The sequence below is a fragment of the Pieris brassicae genome, chromosome 9, assembly GCF_905147105.1.
Source record: "Pieris brassicae chromosome 9, ilPieBrab1.1, whole genome shotgun sequence".
Lineage (NCBI taxonomy): Eukaryota > Metazoa > Arthropoda > Insecta > Lepidoptera > Pieridae > Pieris > Pieris brassicae.
The window spans coordinates 5,378,290-5,399,558 of NC_059673.1; the positions used below are offsets into that span (position 1 = coordinate 5,378,290).

General features: G+C 35.9%; 2 protein-coding genes and 1 long non-coding RNA gene across 3 annotated transcripts; 2 read left to right on the plus strand and 1 right to left on the minus strand.

Annotated features, from left to right (window-relative positions):
- On the plus strand, positions 1 to 1,958 carry LOC123714686. Its single transcript, XR_006754345.1, has 3 exons — positions 1 to 135; positions 1,387 to 1,457; positions 1,887 to 1,958. It is a non-coding gene; the product is annotated as an uncharacterized LOC123714686 (long non-coding RNA).
- Positions 1,959 to 6,809: 4,851 nt separating this feature from the next.
- LOC123714408 lies at positions 6,810 to 11,468 on the plus strand. Its single transcript, XM_045668650.1, has 7 exons — positions 6,810 to 6,839; positions 7,180 to 7,288; positions 8,173 to 8,406; positions 8,932 to 9,102; positions 9,754 to 9,861; positions 10,168 to 10,366; positions 11,384 to 11,468. Exons 4-7 carry the CDS (start codon positions 8,970 to 8,972, stop codon positions 11,430 to 11,432), a joined length of 489 nt encoding a protein of 162 aa, XP_045524606.1. The 5' UTR covers positions 6,810 to 6,839; positions 7,180 to 7,288; positions 8,173 to 8,406; positions 8,932 to 8,969; the 3' UTR covers positions 11,433 to 11,468.
- Positions 11,469 to 11,597: 129 nt separating this feature from the next.
- Positions 11,598 to 19,463, minus strand: LOC123714402 (odorant receptor 94a-like). Its single transcript, XM_045668642.1, has 10 exons — positions 19,456 to 19,463; positions 19,317 to 19,376; positions 18,546 to 18,557; positions 17,072 to 17,560; positions 16,483 to 16,605; positions 16,027 to 16,149; positions 15,522 to 15,621; positions 13,168 to 13,272; positions 12,519 to 12,674; positions 11,598 to 11,648 (listed from the first exon to the last, which is right to left on the minus strand). Exons 1-10 carry the CDS (start codon positions 19,461 to 19,463, stop codon positions 11,598 to 11,600), a joined length of 1,227 nt encoding a protein of 408 aa, XP_045524598.1.
- Between the last annotated feature and the right edge of the window lie 1,806 nt (positions 19,464 to 21,269).

Sequence of the window (21,269 nt, forward strand, 5' to 3'; positions counted from 1 at the left end):
CGGGACGAGATAAACTCTTTGCAAGGCTTGAGGCACTACGTGCAGCGCATGGATACTCTCTACGACTGGCAGCTCACAACCACGTCGGCACATCACCGCTCTCAGATCCACTGCGATTTACCACTCTAGAAGAGGGTAAGATTATTAGTTTTAAATGTATATGTCTTTGTAAAGCATGTTTTAGTTATGTGGTGCTGTCGCTAGATGGGGTTTTGTATTTCATTTGATAAGAGCGTATGTAATAGTATGTTAGGTAAGGGCTTGAGTTCAAAGAAAGTGTGGTCCGGAGCTGGTTAATTAATTTATTTAACACAACAAATTTAATGTACAATTATAATCGATTACGAGAATATGAACTATCAACAGATTATGTCAATATTAACTCAACATACTGTTTACAACTTAATGCAATTATTATTATTTTTTAATTTAAATAATCATAACAATTAAATCAGTCTAATTGCAATTCTGTCTTCTAATTCAATTCTTTTTTGCGACTAAGGCGCAAATTAGCTGCTGTAGTCTCTGGCAGAATGACCAGCGCTGTGGAACAACTATTACTATTTTTTTTATTATTGTTATTTTATGTGTTTCTGTGTGTGTGTTTTGTTAGTAATAAATGTTATGCCTATGTCTATTTTTGGCCATTTGCGAATTAATGTCGCTGAAATTAAGGCATAGATCATTGTATTGCTCTACTGTGTACCCTTTCAGAAAAAACACAGAATAATGGCAATACGAGCTATGTTGTGTCAACTCTAGTTTGACAAGCCTTTTTTGTAGCCTACTCTTTCGTCCCTTCTGTCGAATTGTGTTTACGCTATGACATACACTTTTAAGGATCATACGGCCTTCAATTATATGTAAATCGAATTCAGTTATTATTAAAAAGTATTTATAGGCATTGTACTCGTAGTATTTATCTGATAATAATTCTTCTATTCAATTTTTCGAATTGTATAGTTGATTAAAATAATGATATATTTGTTTATGATCACTGTGTGGGTATTCATTTTTGGTGGAATATTTATCATTGCATCCCGTTCGTTTCGGTTTCGATTTTTCGAGTGTTTTAAAAAAATTGATTATTGACTAATTAAGTAACTAAGAAATTAAGTAAATAAATAAAATAGAGTCGGGATATTTTACTCGTCATAAGTGTGTTGACTTGTAAGCAAGCTAGCTAGCCTTGTATCATCATGGGTGCCAGTAAACCAATAGCAAGTAAGTTTGGGTTTTGGCAGTCAGAAATCAAAGAAAGCAAAAAGTTTTGTGTGACTTTATCTAACTAGTTCATTGGCGGGTTTTTAACTCGCTGACTAGCAACTCGTAAACTAGCTCCGTGACATTAAAGCTTTAAATATAACATAATCTTTTCAATTGTAGCACCAGGAGGCGCACCACAAAACGTTCGCGTGAGGACAGTTGACTCTGGAGAACTAAATGTATCGTGGAATGTAAGTTTTTTTTTAAATTTATTGCCTCAAAATACATATTAAGGACCTATATCTCTTCTACTGAGAACGTAATTTCATTTTACTTAAAATGTAATATTTTGAGATATAAATTATAGTCGAGATACTAAAATTGACACTAATATGTTTTTGGATGGAGCGGAAATTACTATTATTATGTTTGTAATTACAACATACAAGAATTCTTTAGTTTTTCATTTCAAGTAAGTTAAATATTAGTTTTGTTAGTAGTCTATTATTTGTGTGGCCCATTTTAGAATAAAAGCCTCCTCCATATAGCGGAAATTACATTGCATTAAAAGTTGGTTGGACTATTAAAACAAAATTCTATTGTAATATATGAAGCAGATAAGAAATTAAGATAAATTACAACTATAACTAAACCCAGTAGTTAAATAAATAATACAATAGGTTCCAGAACGCGACAGCTGGAACGGCGAGCTTTTAGGCTATGTTGTGTCATGGCGCGAAGCTGAAGGCAGCGGGGGAGGGCGGGTGATAGTGCGAGGAGGAGCCGGGGAAGCGCGGGTTGCGATTTGGGGAGCTAAAGGCAGAGTGGCCTTCACCGTTCGAGCCTTTAACCGCGCTGGTGTTTCGCCACAATCACATACTGTATATGCTGCTGCACCAGCAGGTAAGTTCATTAATCTATCCAGTTGAATTGACATGACACCGGAATAAATAGTTCTGTGTCAGTTTGCAGTTGAATGTCTGTCAATATAAAATGGCCAAAATGTATATACTTATAGATTAATTAATCATACGTATCGTGCATTTTTTGTTAAATTCTATGCTGCGTTTAAAATATGGTATATATTCATATATATCAACAACGTACCTTGTAAAGACTTAGTTCTTCTACAATAAAAAGTAGTTGAGAGATCCATGTAATCGATCCTTGTAGTCGGTTAATATATTTATTATGTCTTTATTTATTAAATTATTACGTTATTAGCTGACCTAACAACCTTATACTGACCATATCAATATAACAAATATTTTAAGCTTTAAATAAATACATTGTCCCCAACGAAGTTATTGGAAGGTCAAAAGTTCCCTGAACTGCTTCGAGAATAGGAGGGTATGGCCGAGCCGCTTTTTTGCTTGACTTGGCTCTGCCGTGTGAATTTTTTTATTTGACTTTCTTCATCATAGTGTTTGTAATAATATTAAAATATTTATTTCGATTCTCCGGAGTGTCAAAAATTATCTAATCACTGAGAATTTGCTTAATTTATTCATACTTAATAATAACCTTACCTCAAATGATAAATAAATAAGTTACGGTACCTACACGATTGTTAAAAAAATTCAACGTCATGCCAAGTAAAATTTGTTTTTTCAGCAGGTCTAGTTCCGCCTAGTGCTGTACGCTGTGAAGCAGTATCAGCAAGAGCAGTACGAATTCGCTGGTCCCCGCCAGCATCTACTCTACTGCACTACGATATAATTTACGCGCCAATAATATTTTCACAAAGTTAGTATGTTAAAATATCTAATTCCTGTCTTTATTGAATTATAAGAATGTCTAGAACGTAGGAACGTTACAAAGGGAACGAAATACTCTTTAATATTACTAAAGTAAAATACGAATAAAGTTATCGTAATAGTACGCGTATATTCATATTTATAGGAAGATATATTTCTACGTATCTTCAGAGTCTATCTGTATGACTCTCTAAATAAAATGACACGAGGCAGTGTGAGGCATTGTCAACTTATAATAATAAAAAATATCATGTCTTAATGACTTGATGATAAAGTTAAATTTAGAAGCATTATTTGTTTTACTTTTTCACAAATGATACCTACTTAAGTAACTTATATTCCGATTTTAAAACAATGCAGCATGGAGTGGAGCGTCCCGCACAGCAGCCGCACAAGCCGATGGCAGCGGTGGTGAGGCTGTGGTTTCAGGCCTTCGAGCTGCTGTTAACTATTCGCTCAGCGTACGAGCTCGGACCAACGGTGGCAGTGGCACACTGTCAAACCCTGTCTATTGCCAAACCAAAGAGGATGGTAAATACCACAGATTTCATTTAAATACATTACAATATTTAAATATTAAGACTGACCTTCTAATTTTGCCAATTCCTAGACTACTCTGCTCCAAGATATTATTAATTCCAGATTACCATATACCACACTAATGTTTAAAAATAAATTATTGCAAATATAGATAGATTGTTATAATTAATTTCTGGTTTTGTTTAAGTTCCTGGAGCACCAGAAGCAGTCCGGGCAGTGGCAGCATCGGCTCAAGCAGTCCGAGTGACTTGGGCAGCTCCACCTGTCGAAGTTCGCGGGGGCCGCATCACCCACTACACGCTCTACACGAGGGAACTGGGCAAGTAAGTGATAGCACAGACAATGTTTTTAGAAACATAATTTTACTCATTTGTAATGCACATTCTGCATACAAGTTTAGAATATTAATTGATTCAATGAAGAATCGTGCACTAATTTCAATTGCTTTTTCAGTTTAAATTATATTTTTATTTCAACATTTAACACAAATCGTTTCATTTATAACGTCAAATTAGTATAATGTATTTGTTTGAGCCATTTTGGTCTTCTAATACCAAAGCTATATAAAGTGAACTCGATTGATAGTTACAGTATAATTTATAGTATTGTCTTTTGTTAACATAGCTTTAATACATTGAAAGAAAACTTTTTTTCTGACGTTTCGCGTGCTTTACAGCGTGCGTGGTCACGGTGACCATGTAATATAATTATAAGTTTATAATAATACATAGCTTCAATCCGGTAAAAAAGTGTTTTCTTTCAGTATCATTTATTATACGTTAAGATGTTAACGGTTACATACCGGCCTATATGCCTCCTGTAACACAAATACCACTTACACATACATACTTCGACGACGACCTTATTTTCACAGTTTCGTTTCTATTGTATTTTAACCTACACGGTAGCGAATGCTAGCTGTCAACTAGGGCCCCTTCTGGGGCACTAGATTATATATAGATTCTAACACGCAGCAACATAATTAATAGCATTTATTGCGGCTGGAAAAATCTGCGGCAAGATTGTCAAACATGTTACTAATAGCACTAGCCCATAAATATCATGACGATATTTCCGGAGTAGTTGTCGCCCGGGCCCGGCGTGAGACGCCAACCCTCTTAGTTAATAATGTCCCTTTTTAAGAACTTCTTAGAGACTTCGATACTTCGATATTTCCCTGCTGCTTAGCTATTCGGTCACATATCTGCCTGACTGTGTGCCCGATAGGCTAGGATGTAGGGGTCCCTGTTTATAAAAAAAATAGCATTTATTTGTGGTGTAAACACTAGTTAAATTTTCATGTCACCTCTAGTGATTTCTCCACTGTATCTTACTCAGGGTTTATATATAGACTTATGCTTGTGTAGAGTGGGCGGGGAATGGGCTCAAAGAGTGGAAACGGAGGAAGATCAAAGTGAGATTCGACGGGAAGTCCGTGGTCTTCGCGATGGTGCAGTGTACGAGTTCTGGGTACGCGCTTCAACCTCTGCTGGCCCTGGGGCTCCTTCGCGTGCCGTTACTGCCGCTCCTGCTCATTCTGGTACCACAATTTTTAGATTTTATCATATTTATGTATATTTGATCGTTTTCACAGTTTTTCCCCAAAGCCAAAGCCGGAAATCGAAAATAGGAAATCGAATAATTTTACCTCAAAAAGAGCACATATTATATATAATATATATTTGCTCCTCCTTGTTCAATAAATAAAATATTTTAATCCGTTCATCGTTAACTAAGACTCAATTAGAACTTACTTACTCCCTATATTTTCTACTTTTATGGCATTAAAATCTATTGCATTGAACTAAAAAATACCACAACTAATTTGTGTTCATACTTCGTCGCTCTTAAAAAATAAAGTTGTAAGTTTTTTATACTACATGAATTTACGTGGAAAAAAACAGACACGATTTTGTATTAATATATAATTGTTGAATTTTTATTTAAAAAAACAACACTTGCTTATTTCGCAGTATCGGCGCGCATATCTTCCGTGAGCTCAGAAATAATAGCAGCCGTAGGTACGCGCATTCGACTAGCGTGTGCCGCATTGGGGGCCCCACCACTGCGTCGCCGCTGGGCCCCACTACCACCGCAACATACTATTACCGATACCGGCGATTTGATTATTAACAGTAAGTATTTTTATCGTAGTAGTAGTATCTGGTCTTATAAAAATGGAATTAGAAGAAAATGCATAAACAAAAAACTAAATATCGAGTAATAAAAAAAATATGTTTTATCCTCTGAGCACAATTCCTAACCTGAATCTGAAGATCCTCTAAATCTCAAATGTTGTTTAACGATAGTTTACCTTTAAACGTTTATCTGTTTAAATAAAAAAAACAGTTTATAAAAACTGATCCTTCAACGACCACCATCAATTAGTGTATTAAATAAACATACCTACCGAACTGAACTTTAGGTTAATTTTCGTACACCGTTATTCATATGCATACGAATGAAATCTAAAACTCTTTATTAAGATTAGCGATGTGATTTTTAAATTTTCTTCTCCTTAATTTTTTCAAACAATACATTAATATTTTTGTAAATTAGTATTAAATTATCAACTTAATTTTGCAGAACTAGAGGAAAGATGGTCTGGTAACTATACGTGCTCAGTCCGCAATGCAGCAGGTACAGACACTATACGACACGGCGTTATAGCAGCAGCGTCTCCAAGTACGCCTGTACTGCGCCTTTTACGGGCTGATACGCACCGACTGGTAGTGGGTTGGGAAGTAGTACGTGATGGTGGCGCCCCCATCCTTCACTATAGTGTTCAGTGGCGATCGGGATGGGGGCAGAAAGAAGTGGGACAGCAAATAGTGGGTGGCGAACAAGCCGTAGGGGTAGACGAAACCCGGTGTGAAGTTGGCGTGTTGGAATGCGGTGCGCGTTATACAATCACAATGCGGGCCCACAACGCAGCTGGGGCCTCCCCTTACTCCGCTCCTCTACAAGTCCGGACCAGTGGAGACAGTCAGTCATTGCTTTTTTTCTTTAAAATTAAGGTCATATTACATAGAATGATCATTGATATTTTTTACCTAACCCATTTTAAATTAATCTATTCAGATAATAACATTATTAATTAGTTATTAATATTTCAACCAATTTACCCCAATGAAGCATAAGAGAAGATGTCTGTGCGTAGAGGCTCTGGCGCCACCTGGCAGGCAGAGCATCTGGGCGAACAGCAGCGCGCTACGCGTTTCTTTGCTGGCGTGGGGCGGGCGTTGCGCTGTAGCAGCCTGGCGAGCTGCATATCGACCGGCGAAACAACCAAGAACTACCTGGACTGCTATACATGTAGATGGGGAGACTCTCGAGGTGTGTGTGACTTTATATTAATTTTAAACTTTATACTTAAAATTATTCTTTCCATACAGTCACAAGTAATGTGAAATCAATAAAAAAATACAAATCCCTTTCTATTCCTACCCAGGAACAGAGTAGATTCAATAAATAGGTCAATTTCGAAGACACATTTCGTGTATCGGACAATAAAGGAATTTTATGTATTATTGAATTAACCTTATTTAAATTTTGATAAAAAATACACACAATGCACCTTGTAATGCACAAACTTTTACATGTAGTAAGTAGTCGTATTAGCGAGCAAAAAGAGCCTATAAATTGCTTTAAATATATTTCGTGTCATTGCTATCAGGTGGTGGGCTTGGAGCCAGCTACGTGGTATGAAATTCGCATCTTGGCACAGTCTCCAGCTGGCGAAACGCCTGCCCTTTATCGAGCTGCTACAAGGTCACTTGCGGGAGGTACTGTTGTATTTTAACCTACTTCAAAGAATAGGAACAATTATTTTGTGTATGTTCAAGCTTAGCCTATCCGTCCGCGAACTGATTAGGAAATCCAAAAAATAGATAGGATGGAGGCTTTTAGGATCTTCATAACTTGTATATATTTTTTTTATAAAAATTAGTTAATTGTTATGCAATCACTAGATGGCGCTTGTTTTACTAGAAATGCTTTATTAATTTGGTAAGCAGATTTCTTCCGGACAAAAAACGGCCACATGATACCTTGAGACGTTTGACGGATTTCATGACGTTTGCTAATGATGAACGTAAAGCCTCCCGCCGTCAACTCATTTCAGATTTCTGTTCGAAATCACCTTCACAGGGGAAAGCGAGGTTTTCTACTTCGTTCTTCGCTCAATTTAATGAGCTTATGTCTGACTCTTTTGGTTGTCTTGGGAAAAACCAATTTCCGGCAGAGCTACGCCTGGAAAAATAGCCCAACCTGAGCTATCATGGAGATCTATTATACATACGTTTGAGCTATCGTAGTCTATTATAGTCTTCTCGCGGACGCTCATGGGACTTTGGGAATTTACATTAATATAAAAAGCATTGTAATATTTAATTTCCATAATAACTCCTAGTATACCGATTTTCGTTATTAATTAATTTTAAGTGCATAATGGAGTTAAATACAATATAAGAAATACTTCTTTATTCATTTAGCTAATTATTTTTCTATTGAGAACTGAACCTCATGGTTGTATTTTAAAACTACTAACTGATAAACTGTAGATAGATAATATAGATTGCATTAAGTAATGTCCCATTTTTGAAAGTATCTTCAATAGTTCATTTTCAAGTTTTGAAACTTCAAAACCTATTTGTTTTGTGATTTCCAGATCAGATAGGCGAACCAATAGACTTGCCGGTGGAAGCACGTCTAAGCGACGTAGAGGATGAAATAGAAGTTCGGAGTAGTGGATGGGGGCGGACGGGGTTGTTTAGCGCACTAGGGGGTGGTGCGTTAGCCTTGCTTCTCGCAGCGACAATACTCTTGGCGTCGTTACGGCGAACGAGTGGTCCAACGCCGCCCCCGACATTGCACAATGGAAAGTCCATAGATCCACCTTTAGGTACATATTCATATACTAGTGATGTTTCCAGTGTTGCTTTATTGTTGTTCTACCTCGAACATTGGTTCTTCATACATAAAAAATACAATTAAAGTAGACAATAAAAAATTGTTAAATAGAAAATTAAAACAAATTTTGTAACTTTAATGCTGGCAGGATTTTCTCGTTGAGCGAGAGAAGCGCCAGCTCTGGGGGGCAAATCTTTAATTAGCGTTTGTGAACCCCACGACCCAAAAGTCTACTCCAAAGAGAACAAAATCGATTTTAATTATTATTATTAGATATTTTGTAGGTTAAGAATATTTAAATATAATTTAAAATAGGGTCGTCGTTTTGTCGAGGGTCTCAAGAGGGGGTGCCAACTATACACCGGCTGTTAGCCGTGTAGATTTTATTGACAATATGTATACTAGTGGAAATTAGTGAATATACAACACTACTGTCTGTCAACTCTGTACTCTTACTCTCTTTTTATAATTTACTTCTTCTATACAGTACAAATGGTAATCATAGTTTTATTCACAGATGACTGTGACGAAATAAGCCCATACGCAACGTTTAGTATGTCGGGAAGTGACTCGGCGCGCGGGGCGAGCGCAGCGCGTGCGTGTTCTTTACACGTTCGTTCGCTTCCACGCTCGCCACTCGCGCTAGCAGCGCCACCAATGCGTCATCATTTACTTGCTCAACCTAATGGTAAGTTGATATGAATTCATACTGATTTATCTTATCTATATGATTTATCTTTGACTGACTAACCCATATTACAGTATATATGTACAAAAATTAACAGCACAACATACATTAAACACAACATATAGAGAGTATTTTCAGTCTTTAAATTAGGAATAATTACTAAATTTATTTCTCAAGACCAATTTGTATATTATACTAGCTATCAATCATTCTAAAAGCGTAATTATAACAAAATCCGAGAGAAAAGTTTGGCGTTGTGGTTTCCGGCGAACCTATCGACGTTGCGGGAACAGTAATGCACTTGGGGGGAAGTGCCGCCATTTTGAGGTTATTTTGTTGCGTAGAAGCTATGCTATAATCTTTCTTTAAGTTTTATTCTATCGATTATTCTACATAGATGTATTCACATACAACACACCCCCTTTTTTACATGATGTATGCTGTGAATAAAGCATATAAAGTAAATAGGATGTCAGCTATTTGATAAAATTTTGTGCATCCATTATTATTTGTATTTACTTAATAACTACGTCTGATAAAACTTATTGGATCCACCAATCAGGTTTTACATTATTTACTGTTATTTTTATATATTCGAATAATTGGCCTGTTAATGTACATGGATATTGAAAATTGTTTTTGTTGTCACAGAGTACGGCACATGCGGTAGCGTACGCGACACAGACAGTGAGTCAAGTGGTTCACCATGCGCCGCGTGCGCCGCTGAGCTCTACCGTCTGCCCGCTGCGCACCTTTCAGGTAACTCACTCATGTACCGCGTGACCGCATTCCAAATGAAATCTAGTTAAATTATTATAATATTTTGTTGAGTTATTAAGATATTTCTACTTACATTTTGTTTCGATATAACCATTCTATTGTTGAAATTAAGAACGTACAAGACGCAAATCTATTATTTTATTCTTATACTTAATTTTGGCTTTTAGTCGTAACAGCCCTTGACGATGTTATTAAGTACCTAATATAATAGAATACAGCCGGGACCTTTGATTTTGGCCAATATATTAAGATTAATTTCGTTTTGAAATTCGGAAACAATTGAAGATACACTCCCAGCGGGTGCAACTACGGCTGCCGAATCCAGCACAGAGGATGGCTCGTATAGCTCCCGTCACTTGCGTCCTCGAGATATACGAGACACAAATTCTCGTGACACCCGAGATACGCGTGACTTGAGGGACGGGCGTGACACGCAACAGAGACGTGCACGTAGAATAGCGCGTTCACAGCAACCGACCATAAGGTAATATTTATTTTAAAGCCTTAACAGAAAAGATTTTTAATAATTCGATATTCATATGTTTTTGTTTGTTTTCTAAGCCACCGGTTCTAGAGTGAGGCGAAGCCAAAATTCCGGTACGAGTAGCGCCTAGTAGTTCCTTTCCTTGAGGCCGATGGCTTATATTATACTTATTCATAAAAAGTAAAACAATCCTAATGCCCCGTTATTCTGTCTCTTTTCATCACCGCGTAAAACCAATTTCACAGAAAAGGACGGGTAAAGTTAAACATTGTCATAAGATTGATTTATTTTTTTGAATAACATTTTTAATACATATTTATATTTCTTATCCTTGATACTAAAAAAAATTGCTAAGACTGATGAGTAGAATAGAGTTAAAATGAAATGCTTCTTTGAATTCTCCTGATCCTAAACCCTGAGCTTTTCAAACCCGACGCGTGTAGTGTCTTTATATAATAGTGGCGCTAAAACGTGACCTAGGATTAGAGCATTAAAGTTTTTTCTTTAGATCAGATCTGCAAATTCAAATTGTATCTATTTTAATTATTCTTTTTCGAACGGAAGACCATAGGTCTTTTTGTATTATTTAATATCTACGAATCAAACACCAACACTCGCTAGTTTTGCAGGGGTCTATATAACGCTCATCCGATGTTAAGTCATACAACCGCAAATAGACACTAATATGGCCAGAAGCAAGCTTGCAAGCGTTGCCGGTCTTTTAGTCAGCCCATGGTTGCGTGACCAACTTAACATTATAGCCAGGTTGGCAACCCAGCTTTATTTTTCAACAATAACTAATATGTGTAATAGAGGGAAAATCGTTTCTTAAAACCTAATCATAGTAATAATATTACTATGTATTACACCTTTAACGCTGGCAGTATTGCCTTGGTGTACTGCGATACATATTCGTTGAGCGAGGAAAGCAAATGTATGTAAAAACGCGGTTAAAATAAATAGACCCAGTAACAACTATTTTAAAATATTTACACTTCCAACTCCTTCTATATACAGGTATGCGGGAGCCGTCGCAAATTGTGCACCGGAGAGGAACTGTACATAATATTATTATGTTTGGGAACTTGTTTTTTATTGACCGATGTTATTTTATTAAATAAAATACAACGTTTTCCATGTACTTGTTTTATTTGTATCTAACTTCACAGCTTTGCTCAGTATGTGCGTACTACGAATAATCTATAAATTAAATTACTATTGTGACGTTTCACTACTTCGTCTGCCGAAGTACGGCATAGAATGTGTACGACGACTTGAGGATCTGAAATGTGACACAGTTAATATGCAGCGCAGTTGTTTCAAAATATTCGGTTATAGTTAAATACTAAGTGAGACATTAAAGTCAAAAATGTCAGTTAAACGACTCATATAAAAAACAACAACACTTGTTTCAACAACTTATATGGATAAATATTAGAATAGACCTGTTTTAAATCACTTTTTACTGGATTGCTCTTCATATGTATATTCCACAGAATTTATATTTTTAAACACTTAATGTCAGGTCTATTGCAGTGTTCGTCTAGTAGCCGGGGATCCGCGGCTGTGCACGAATGGACTTTCTTTCTATGTGCGCTTTAACATTCGCTCGAGCGGTGAAGGAAAACATCGTGAGATAACCGGCTTGCCTTTGACCCAAAAAGTCGACGGCGTGTGTGAGGCGCAGAAGGCTGATCACTTACTTACCTATTAGATGACAAATGATTATGTATAGAACGTCATTATACATAAATCTAAGGCCCAGACTTAAATAGGTTGTAGCGCCACTGATTTATTTTTATTTTATAAAGGGTTATAACTAAAAAAAATGTTGAATGTTAAAATTATATTTAACAATGAATATATATATAAAGAAACGGACCAATTCGAGTAAGGTTTTTTTTAGTTTTTTTTTTATGGCCCGCACGGATTAAGAATAAATTATGCCCAGAGAGAGGAGAGAAAAATTGGAAAATTGCTTGGAAATCCCTAAATCCAGTTTCATACAAATAAAAATAAAATCTTGTAAATAATGAAAAATAAAATTTTGCTTTGATTCCTATTTCGAAGTTTTGCCAGGTTTTCATTTCGGCAGCGATCTATTTACCACTTGTATTATTATGAACCAAAATAAAAATAGCTCGTAAGTCACCTTCAGGAATGTATCAAGCGAGAGCGGAACGAGAGTAGAGGCGGTAGGGCGCAAAGGACGGCGTGCACACTCCATTACGATCAAAAGTGAACGTCTAAACTGCGCCGGCGCTCCGACCCATTGCATCGCATAAACCGAACCAGCCAGATTAGAACTCTGCGTATTTATAAGGATTCACTTCAAGTCTCATTCGTAACCATACTTATACAGTATTTTTCAGTATTATTTATTATATATAATTAATATTTATTTATAATCGCGTTCATTTTGAAATGCTACAAGAGCGCTGCGCATGCTGTTAGATAGAAGAAGCGTATTAGTGCATGAAGTACATACATTCTTGCACCTGTTTTACTAATTACTTGAGGTAATTACCCTAAAGATTTCCTCAGTAAGTAAGTAAGCAGTCTGGGAATCCCTTTTAGCCTTCCCGCATCCATGTGAAGCGGGATGTTATGCGTAATCCATTTCCCAAAGTTGAAATAAGGGTTCCCAACTATGACAACACAGCCGGTTTGTTTTTAATCTGGACAAAATCTAACCACGATAACAAGACAGACAAGTAGTAAGGTAACCTCTCAGCTTTCGCAGAGTATCACTAGAAACTAATAAATGTTTGAAAAATTTACAATCAAGTTTTATTTCTTACCTCTACTGACAACTCGGTACCAAAGTAGCAATATAGATATAGCTCCGTAAGAATGCAACTTATAAAGAGTGCCATTGACGCAAACTCGATGCTCAGCACGCTCAGCTGTTAAGAATTATATTTATATTTACGTGAAAAATATATTTGTAATGAAGAAATGAAAATTATTATCTAATTAAAAACTAATTTAATTAAAATATTTGTATATTTTTAATGTGATAAATAAACACATACAATTTGTAGGAAACAAAGATCTCTTCTTCTGACCCAAAGGAAAGATCCTCAATCAGTCAAACCACTGGCTGGCTGGCCGAAGGCTACAGTGTCGAAGAGCCTGAACTTGTATATATCCTATAACTAGTCTGGCCATAAATACTGTTACATAAAAACTTTAAATTTTTTCAACTTTTTAATTATTTTGAATTTGGAACACGTATATTATTTTTAAAACTTCTTTAGATTTTGCGCCATTTCACATATTGTTTCGTGTTCATTATCAAATTAAAATATGGAATGGTATGTTAAAGAAAATAGAATTTCTGTGATCGCCTTGAAGAAAGTAGGTTTGGAGTCGTCCGTCATATTCCAGACACATCAAAAGCTTGGTATGTTCGTATATCATACTATCAACCGATACAAGAACACTTCGTCTGTTGATGACCAGAAAATATCGGGGCGGCCGCGTGCTGTTAGAACTACAAAGGCTGTTAATTCTGTTAAAGCCAAAATTCGTCGAAACCCCATCACGACTTTATAAGAGCTTAGGACTGGCCCTGATTTAGCCCAGACCTCAACCCTATAGATTTCAAATTATGGTCAGTTTTAGAGGACATGACCTGCTTTAAACGACTCGGCAACATTGAGTCTCATAAAAAATCTTTGGAGCAAGTAGTAGCCAAATTTGATGCGTGAATCCATAGATTCGTGGCCTAACAGATTAAAAGCCTGTATAAAAGCCAAAGGTGGCCATTGCGAATATAATACTTTTATATTTTTTGCTGAGACTTTAGTAAAGATGTAGGTATATATATTAATAATGTTACATTACTCCATTAAAAACAAATGCATTTTTAATTGTAGCAGAACTTGGGGCTGGACTGGTAATCTACATACCTACTTAGCTGTCGAAGTAATTTTGTTAGTGTAATTCAGGGTATGACGATGACGTAATTACGGACTGATAATTAATTTTAAATACAGATATGAATTTATAATGAATAAATAAAACCCACTTAATTAAAATATGTATCTAAACATTTTGTTTAAACATCAACGGCCGTAATTGGGTTTGATTGAATTGAAAACATTAACATTTTGTTTAAAAACATTAACACTGGTTCTATATTATATTAAAATCCATTGTGTTTTTGACATATTGTTACGAAGACGGATCGACTGAAATGTTTTCATTACGCTGTAATTTCATTTATGACCGTTTCAGGAGAGACTCTATGACATGTTACCCTCCTTTTCAGAAGGCCGAGATATTTTTTCAGGCAGTTCCAGAACATCTGTAGATATGTGGTAAAGTTTTCAGGAAACCCATTTACATGCGTTTTCAGGACTAGTTATGTTGCTGGAGGAATTCTAGACCGACTTTTCGAGGTGTGGGACAAGGATGGAATGATACGAGAGAGAGAGAGGACTGGAACTTTTTCGAAGCCAGACTGAACACTCTAGGACGCGGTACTATAGATACCGGAAAACATCTTAAACTAATGTCCTTGCCTGCGCTGAAGTGATTTTAGGTATCACTGCGGTGGTGCGCGGTGGCGGGAGAGTGAGGTGTCGATCGCGTGATTGGTAAATCAGTTGACGTTTGTGTCTCGCGCTGTCTACGATGCGCATACTTTCCCCCACTCCCACGTTTAATGGTCAAGAAATTTGCCAGTATCTATACAAGGTAGTAGTGTACAAGAGATAAAGACTACGTACGTTCTAGAATTGTGCAATCGCTACGCAGTGGCAATCCTGCCTAGAGAGATTTCTGACATCGTACTAGAATCTAGATTATTCCCAGGGATACATAAGCGAGCCGAAACGGGACCAATTAAGTTAGTTTTGAGTGCGGCACTAAGATTTTAAAGTTAAGAGATAAAATGCGAATAGTAAAGACAAGCACTGAGTGAAGTGCGTGTAATTAAAGTAACTAGTGACCGTATTTCGTGTGTGGTAATAAGTGGATTTCGGCGCGTAATTTGTGGCTTTTTAGTGTAAACAAATTTCTCGTTGATGTATTTGAAAATAAACCCTTTAATAGATATATGGCATTTTATATCCGACCCCCTAGCTCGTAACAATATTTAAAAAACCTCTCAATATTCATAACTCATTAATCATATATGCGTACTTACGCTTACAAGTTTATAAGCCGCCATACATAGAATCCAACCTCCAATACCAAACTGAACCAAAATAGCTTTTCCGAATATCTCCTGGACTGACTCAGCCATCCTAAAAACATTTTATTTGTATAAAATCTCCATTTTTCAGAGGGCTCAAAAAGAAATTATCAAAATTAGCGTACTAATAAAAGTATGCATGATGCATATCCGGCTCGAAGGGTCAAAATTTACGGTTCCTGTGACCATGACGTTATTTAAGTAATATAGACTTTCACCCTATATTAATTACTCACGTACAACAAAATAATGAACTAACCCAGTTTATCTTAGTTTTATAAGTGGCGTGGCAATTATATAAATCATCGGAGTTACAACCGAGAGCCAGACACAAGCAATCTCTTAAGTATTATAAGCATAGCATTACTTTATGCTTTTGTTATACGTGAGTGGTAAATATAGAGTGATAATATTATTCTCTATTCTTTAAAGCATCCCGTTGTCTGTGTTTCATTACCATGTTATATGGCGGTAATGTAGCAGCCGTTGCGCCAATTGTTGCGTCAGCGCTGTCTCATAAGCTTCTTTTCTAGCCTCGCTAATTGTCCGAGCGGTGTCTGGAAGTTTCTCCATCTCCATCCTACGTATAAACAGTTAATTACCGTAAGGGCATATATTTTTTAAGTTTCCTGTTATTCAGCGATAAAAGGAAAGGTTAACTATCGGCTGATCTTTGTAATTCATATTATGACAAACCTTACATACATTTAGAAAGTTCACATATATACAATTTAGTATTAAAAAAACGCTGTAAACGCTACGGTGTAAAACTGTTAAGTATGTGTTTACAACTAGAATCTATTACTCGATCAGAAAATTACATACACTACTCCAGGGACGAGAAAGTCATTGTTTAACATAATTATTATGATTGAATATTATACATAGTATTGAATATTAGAATGATAGTAACCTCAAAATTCTGAATTGAGTTTGACATTGATAGATAATTGTAGCTATAAAGGCATCTACTGTTGTATTGGCTATTCCAACCAGAGTTGTTACGTAGTAAGAGTACAGCAAAATCGCTGCAAACCTACAAATATACATATAATGAGTTAATTTTAATTCTTATACTGACCTTCTTGCAAAAATTTTCTTCTCTTCTTACAAATGTATTATTAGTACCACCAAACTTATTGAAGCTTACAATGTTGTTACCAATATTAATGAAAATATTGATATTCACAACAATCTTTCTACTTACCGTAATTTTGTTTATTACGCTAGTAATAAGAGTAGAGATTTAAGTTTTAATTTTTCTGTTCAGTTTTAGTTAAAAATTGCGTTTTGTTTATTGCTGCTTTGCCTATTTATATTCCTTGCTTTTATGTGTTCTCTTTCCTAGCTGTGTTTCTAATTTATATGTTCGTGATTGATGTGTATGTGTGTAAAATTTGTAATGTGTTTTCTTGTATATTTAAAGCATTTCATTTTAGATGATTTTTCGATAAGAAAAGAACGCACCAAAAGACTTAAAAATACATATTAATATCACCTACATCGGCGATGCATCCGTACTTTCCGGCGAGGCAAACGGGAATTCAACATGAAGACCTTGAGCATGATCACGTATGGGGAATAAAAGCCACAGAGTACACGTGAGCACGGCACATCCCGCATAACCTACTTCCACACGCCAAGCGCGTCTTGTACATTCGTTTACAAGCTGCATGGCTGCGTCATCTTCGTTTTGAAATACAGAGTTATCTAGCGCATCAATGAGCCGCTTAACAGCATCACTATCAAAGTGGAACACCAGCTGCTTAGCGAGTGACGTCACGTGACAGAGGAGCAAGAACATGACGCGTGATAGTTTATCCAAATTGCTGCGTACTTTGTAAGCGTAGACGCATTCTTGTACTAGGTACAATGTTGTTATCGCTAACACGCCGCGTCGATATAGGGCGTGAGCCAGGCCGTACCCGCGCAAGAAGCCTACAAATCGCAACACTCGCGTGTGTATAGCCACGCACTCGCCTGCACTGGACCTGAATTGATCACAATAGGCTTTTTGACAAGATGTAAAAAGTATTTCAGATAATTTAGTGGCAAAATAACCTATATAAATTGTTAATTTTAATTGTTCGGCATTAAAAATCACATTTTTATTACCCCACCAAAACAAAACGCAGGACTGCATCCCACCGTAACACAGTATAAAGATTAATTACAAACAACCTATGTCAATTCGACAAATCTTTTTTGTTGTTTACCTGACGTATAGAAATAATTATTTACAAGTTTTATTACTATATAACTCCTTTAAAGCCATATTTTATGCTGATCACTCTCAATAACACTTTATCGTTCATACTGTCAAATAGCCTATTTCATTTAGATTCAGGTAACCTAATAGTATAGCTTAATAAATTATTTATTTATTTAATATTTATTTAATATCAATATTTATTTATAAAACATGGGGCAAACGGAGGCTCACCTGAAGATAAGTGATGCCGCCCCCATAGACACTGAATGCCAAACCGCTCACAAGTGCGTTGCGAATAAAAAAAATGGGTATGCTGTATTCCTAAAGGATCCAAAGACGAATTATTCAAGTACTTTGACTTTTGGTTCAAACAGTTATATGGAAAACCGACATTTTACACGTCTTCAATATAAGAACTCAGGAGAAAATATAAATCTTCCTAATATTCAATTAATACGTCAATCACAATGACAAATTATTTAATAGGCGGTCGGACATGAAAACTCCGCCTTCAAGTAATTAATTACTGTAATTTAACAGAATCTACAATGAATGTACAAGTAATTAGTATACTGTGTTTTAAAGATATTATTATACTTGTCAAAAATACATTTATTAGTTCGTAACGGCATGGTAAACCTACAATAATACAATGCAGAAATGTTCATTGAATAATTGTTAGAAATAATTTTATGAAATTGATCATATATTTACGATTAGAGACCATCTATTTGATGAATTTTACTTAGGTTTATACTACATACCATTCGCTTATTCTAAAATTATAAGCGTTTTATATATTACAGGTTTTTGCAATATATTGCAAGTGCTTTTGAAGTTATTCTTATATCAGGAAAAATATAGAAATTCAAAATTTAATTTATTACTAACATTTTACGTTCTGTAACGGGTAGTTCGTTATAAAAAACGTTTGTAATTGTTTTGTTTATTTGTTACTTTGACACTCATATTTTTTAAAGTATACCTAGTCCACCCATTAGTACTGTTACAAATGAAAATGCATATTATTTAATGTAGTAATATTATTAAATTATATACCTACATATATATTAAAGTCTCAACAAAAAAAAAATATCCTATTCGTAATGGCCACGTTTGGCTTTTAATCTGTTTGACCACGACTCTTTTGATTTACGCACTGTTTCCAAGGTAAATTTCGCCACTGCTTGCTTCAAATATTTTTTAAGAGACTCAATGTTGCCGTGTCGTTTAGAGCAGGCAATTTCCTCTAAAACTGAACATAATTAAAACTCAAAAGATTTGAAGTCTGTGCTAGATGAGGGCCAGTCCTTATAAAGTCCGGAACGCTGGTTTCAAGCCATGCTTGTGTAGTTCGTGCCTTGTGACCGGGTGCAGATTCCTGCTGGAAAGTCCACGCTATATTTTTTAAAAGTGTATTGCCGAGAGGTTTCACTACATGATTCAAGACCGTTTCTTGATACACTTTGGCTGAAGTTTTCACTCCTTTTCTTAGTTTTATGACTCATTGATAAGACTCGCCCCACCAAACCAACCTTGACGCAGGTTGATGACCACGTTGTACCTTTTCGACCACTTTAGCAGCTTTTTTAGAACTGTGAGTATCCACTTTATCATTTTGCTTATAGTAGTGATTTTTTTTTCTTCGGTAAAGATGATATTTCTGTGCTTTACACCTGCATATTGCAAAGATTGCTTTAGGGTATATCCTGAATATCGACGATAAGCACCGAGCTTTTAGCAAGCGATATGACGACGGTTCCATACCCACTTTGTTAAAGGCGATCACTGCAGTCCTATTTTCTTTAACATCCCATTCTATATTGTAATATGATAAAGAACACGAAAAAATATGTGAAATGGTGCAAAATCATAAAAAGTTTTTAAAATAATATACGTGTTCCAAATTCAAAAAAAAATTAAGTTGAAAACAAATAAAAGTTTTTTGTACTTAACAGTATTTATGGCCAGACTAGTTTTGTAACTAGATTATATGATTATTCATATAATATAATCTAATAACTAAAAAATGTTTTGCTTATGTCCACTCTTCACAATTTTTCGTTTTTATTTTTTTATAGAACAACGAAACGAGCAGGACCATCTCAACTTAAGTAGATACTCTCCATGCCAGAGGTCTCGCGAGTGCATTGCCAGCCTTTTAAGAATTGGAACGCTCTTTTCTTGAAGAAGCCTACTTGATTCAGAAATACTTCAGTAAGCAGCTGGTTCCACGCAACGCTCGGCAAAAACTGACTTAAAACACTCAGTTGTAGAATGACGGACGTCGAGGTGATACAGGTAGAATTTCGTGGGCTGCCTGGACGTCCGATGATGAAACTGAGTTACCGGTATCAATCCGATCAACTCTTATGAAGACTCTCTGTGGTAAATGCGGTAGAAGTTGCAGAGTGACCTCACAACTCCACGCCAAGGGGTCCTGCCGCTCGGAAAGGGATTAGTCGTCGACGATTCAACCCGCTCTTCGTTGAATACGGTCAAGTGAAAGGAACTAGTGGAACTGGCTAAGCACACCAAGCTTCTTGGATGCTAAGACTATCCCTACAAATGCCCACAAAACTGATCATCGTTCCGTGGCTTTAAAAAGAGTGTCTTCGAAAGAGTGTCTATTGTAAGTTTAATTTTTTGTAAATTAATTTCGCATCGACTTCTCATCAATTGCAATAACAAAAGAGGAGTTGAAGTACATACAGATTTCGGGGGCTAAACGCAGACGAAGTAACAGAGAGGATCATTATAGACCGGTGGCGATTTTATCAACACCAGCGAAGGTAATGGAGTCAGCGCTTCATAAGTGCATTCTTATCTCTCAACATGGATGGCAAGAAGTACTACGAGCAATTTATTGAGTAGAGGACAAGTTTACGCAACCTACTTTTATATGCGAAAAGTATTTGACATGATTTATGATATTATGCTATTGTAGAAATTAACAGAAGTTGGCTTCCCCGCGAATTCACAATAAATTTACTAGATATATTTATATAGAAAATATGTATTGAGATTTATATTAACATTGTGATAAATAAACAATTGCAGGTAATATTTATTCTTTTTTAGTATAACATTAAATGTTGAATATTAAATTACTATTTAACTCTTGAGATATTTTTTTTACAACGACATCTACTAATAAGTAAATGAATATCGTCGACGTTGTCACATATTTCTGAATCAGTTTCTTCCATGTGCGGTCAGAGGGCAGGGTTTAAATTTTTGTTGGAATTATATTCTTTCTTTTTGAAGAGTAAAACGTTTTGAGGGAATTTTTGTCATTCAGGTCATAGGACATTACTCTTTAGAGGTTTCTCTATAGAGACAAAAGTTATAAAAATCCGGAACGAAGCCTATGTCATTCCATTTCGGTTTAATAATTCTTGACAGATGTTCAAAAACTAAAGCTTCATCTGGTAACACTCAACAGAACAGATTACTATTTAGAATCATCAATCAAGCAGTTTGTTTTT

Excerpts from the sequence above, each read along its gene's own strand:
- LOC123714408 (XM_045668650.1), top strand. The coding sequence starts at position 8,970 with ATGTCGGGAAGTGACTCGGCGCGCGGGGCGAGCGCAGCGCGTGCGTGT. Across the intron at positions 9,862-10,167 it reads GCCCGCTGCGCACCTTTCAG|ATACACTCCCAGCGGGTGCA; the intron begins GTAACTCACTCA and ends AAACAATTGAAG. Across the intron at positions 10,367-11,383 it reads TCACAGCAACCGACCATAAG|GTATGCGGGAGCCGTCGCAA; the intron begins GTAATATTTATT and ends TTCTATATACAG.
- LOC123714402 (XM_045668642.1), bottom strand. Across the intron at positions 16,606-17,071 it reads AGTACGGATGCATCGCCGAT|GTTTGCAGCGATTTTGCTGT; the intron begins GTAGGTGATATT and ends GTATATTTGTAG. Across the intron at positions 12,675-13,167 it reads GTACCGAGTTGTCAGTAGAG|AGTTCTAATCTGGCTGGTTC; the intron begins GTAAGAAATAAA and ends ATAAATACGCAG.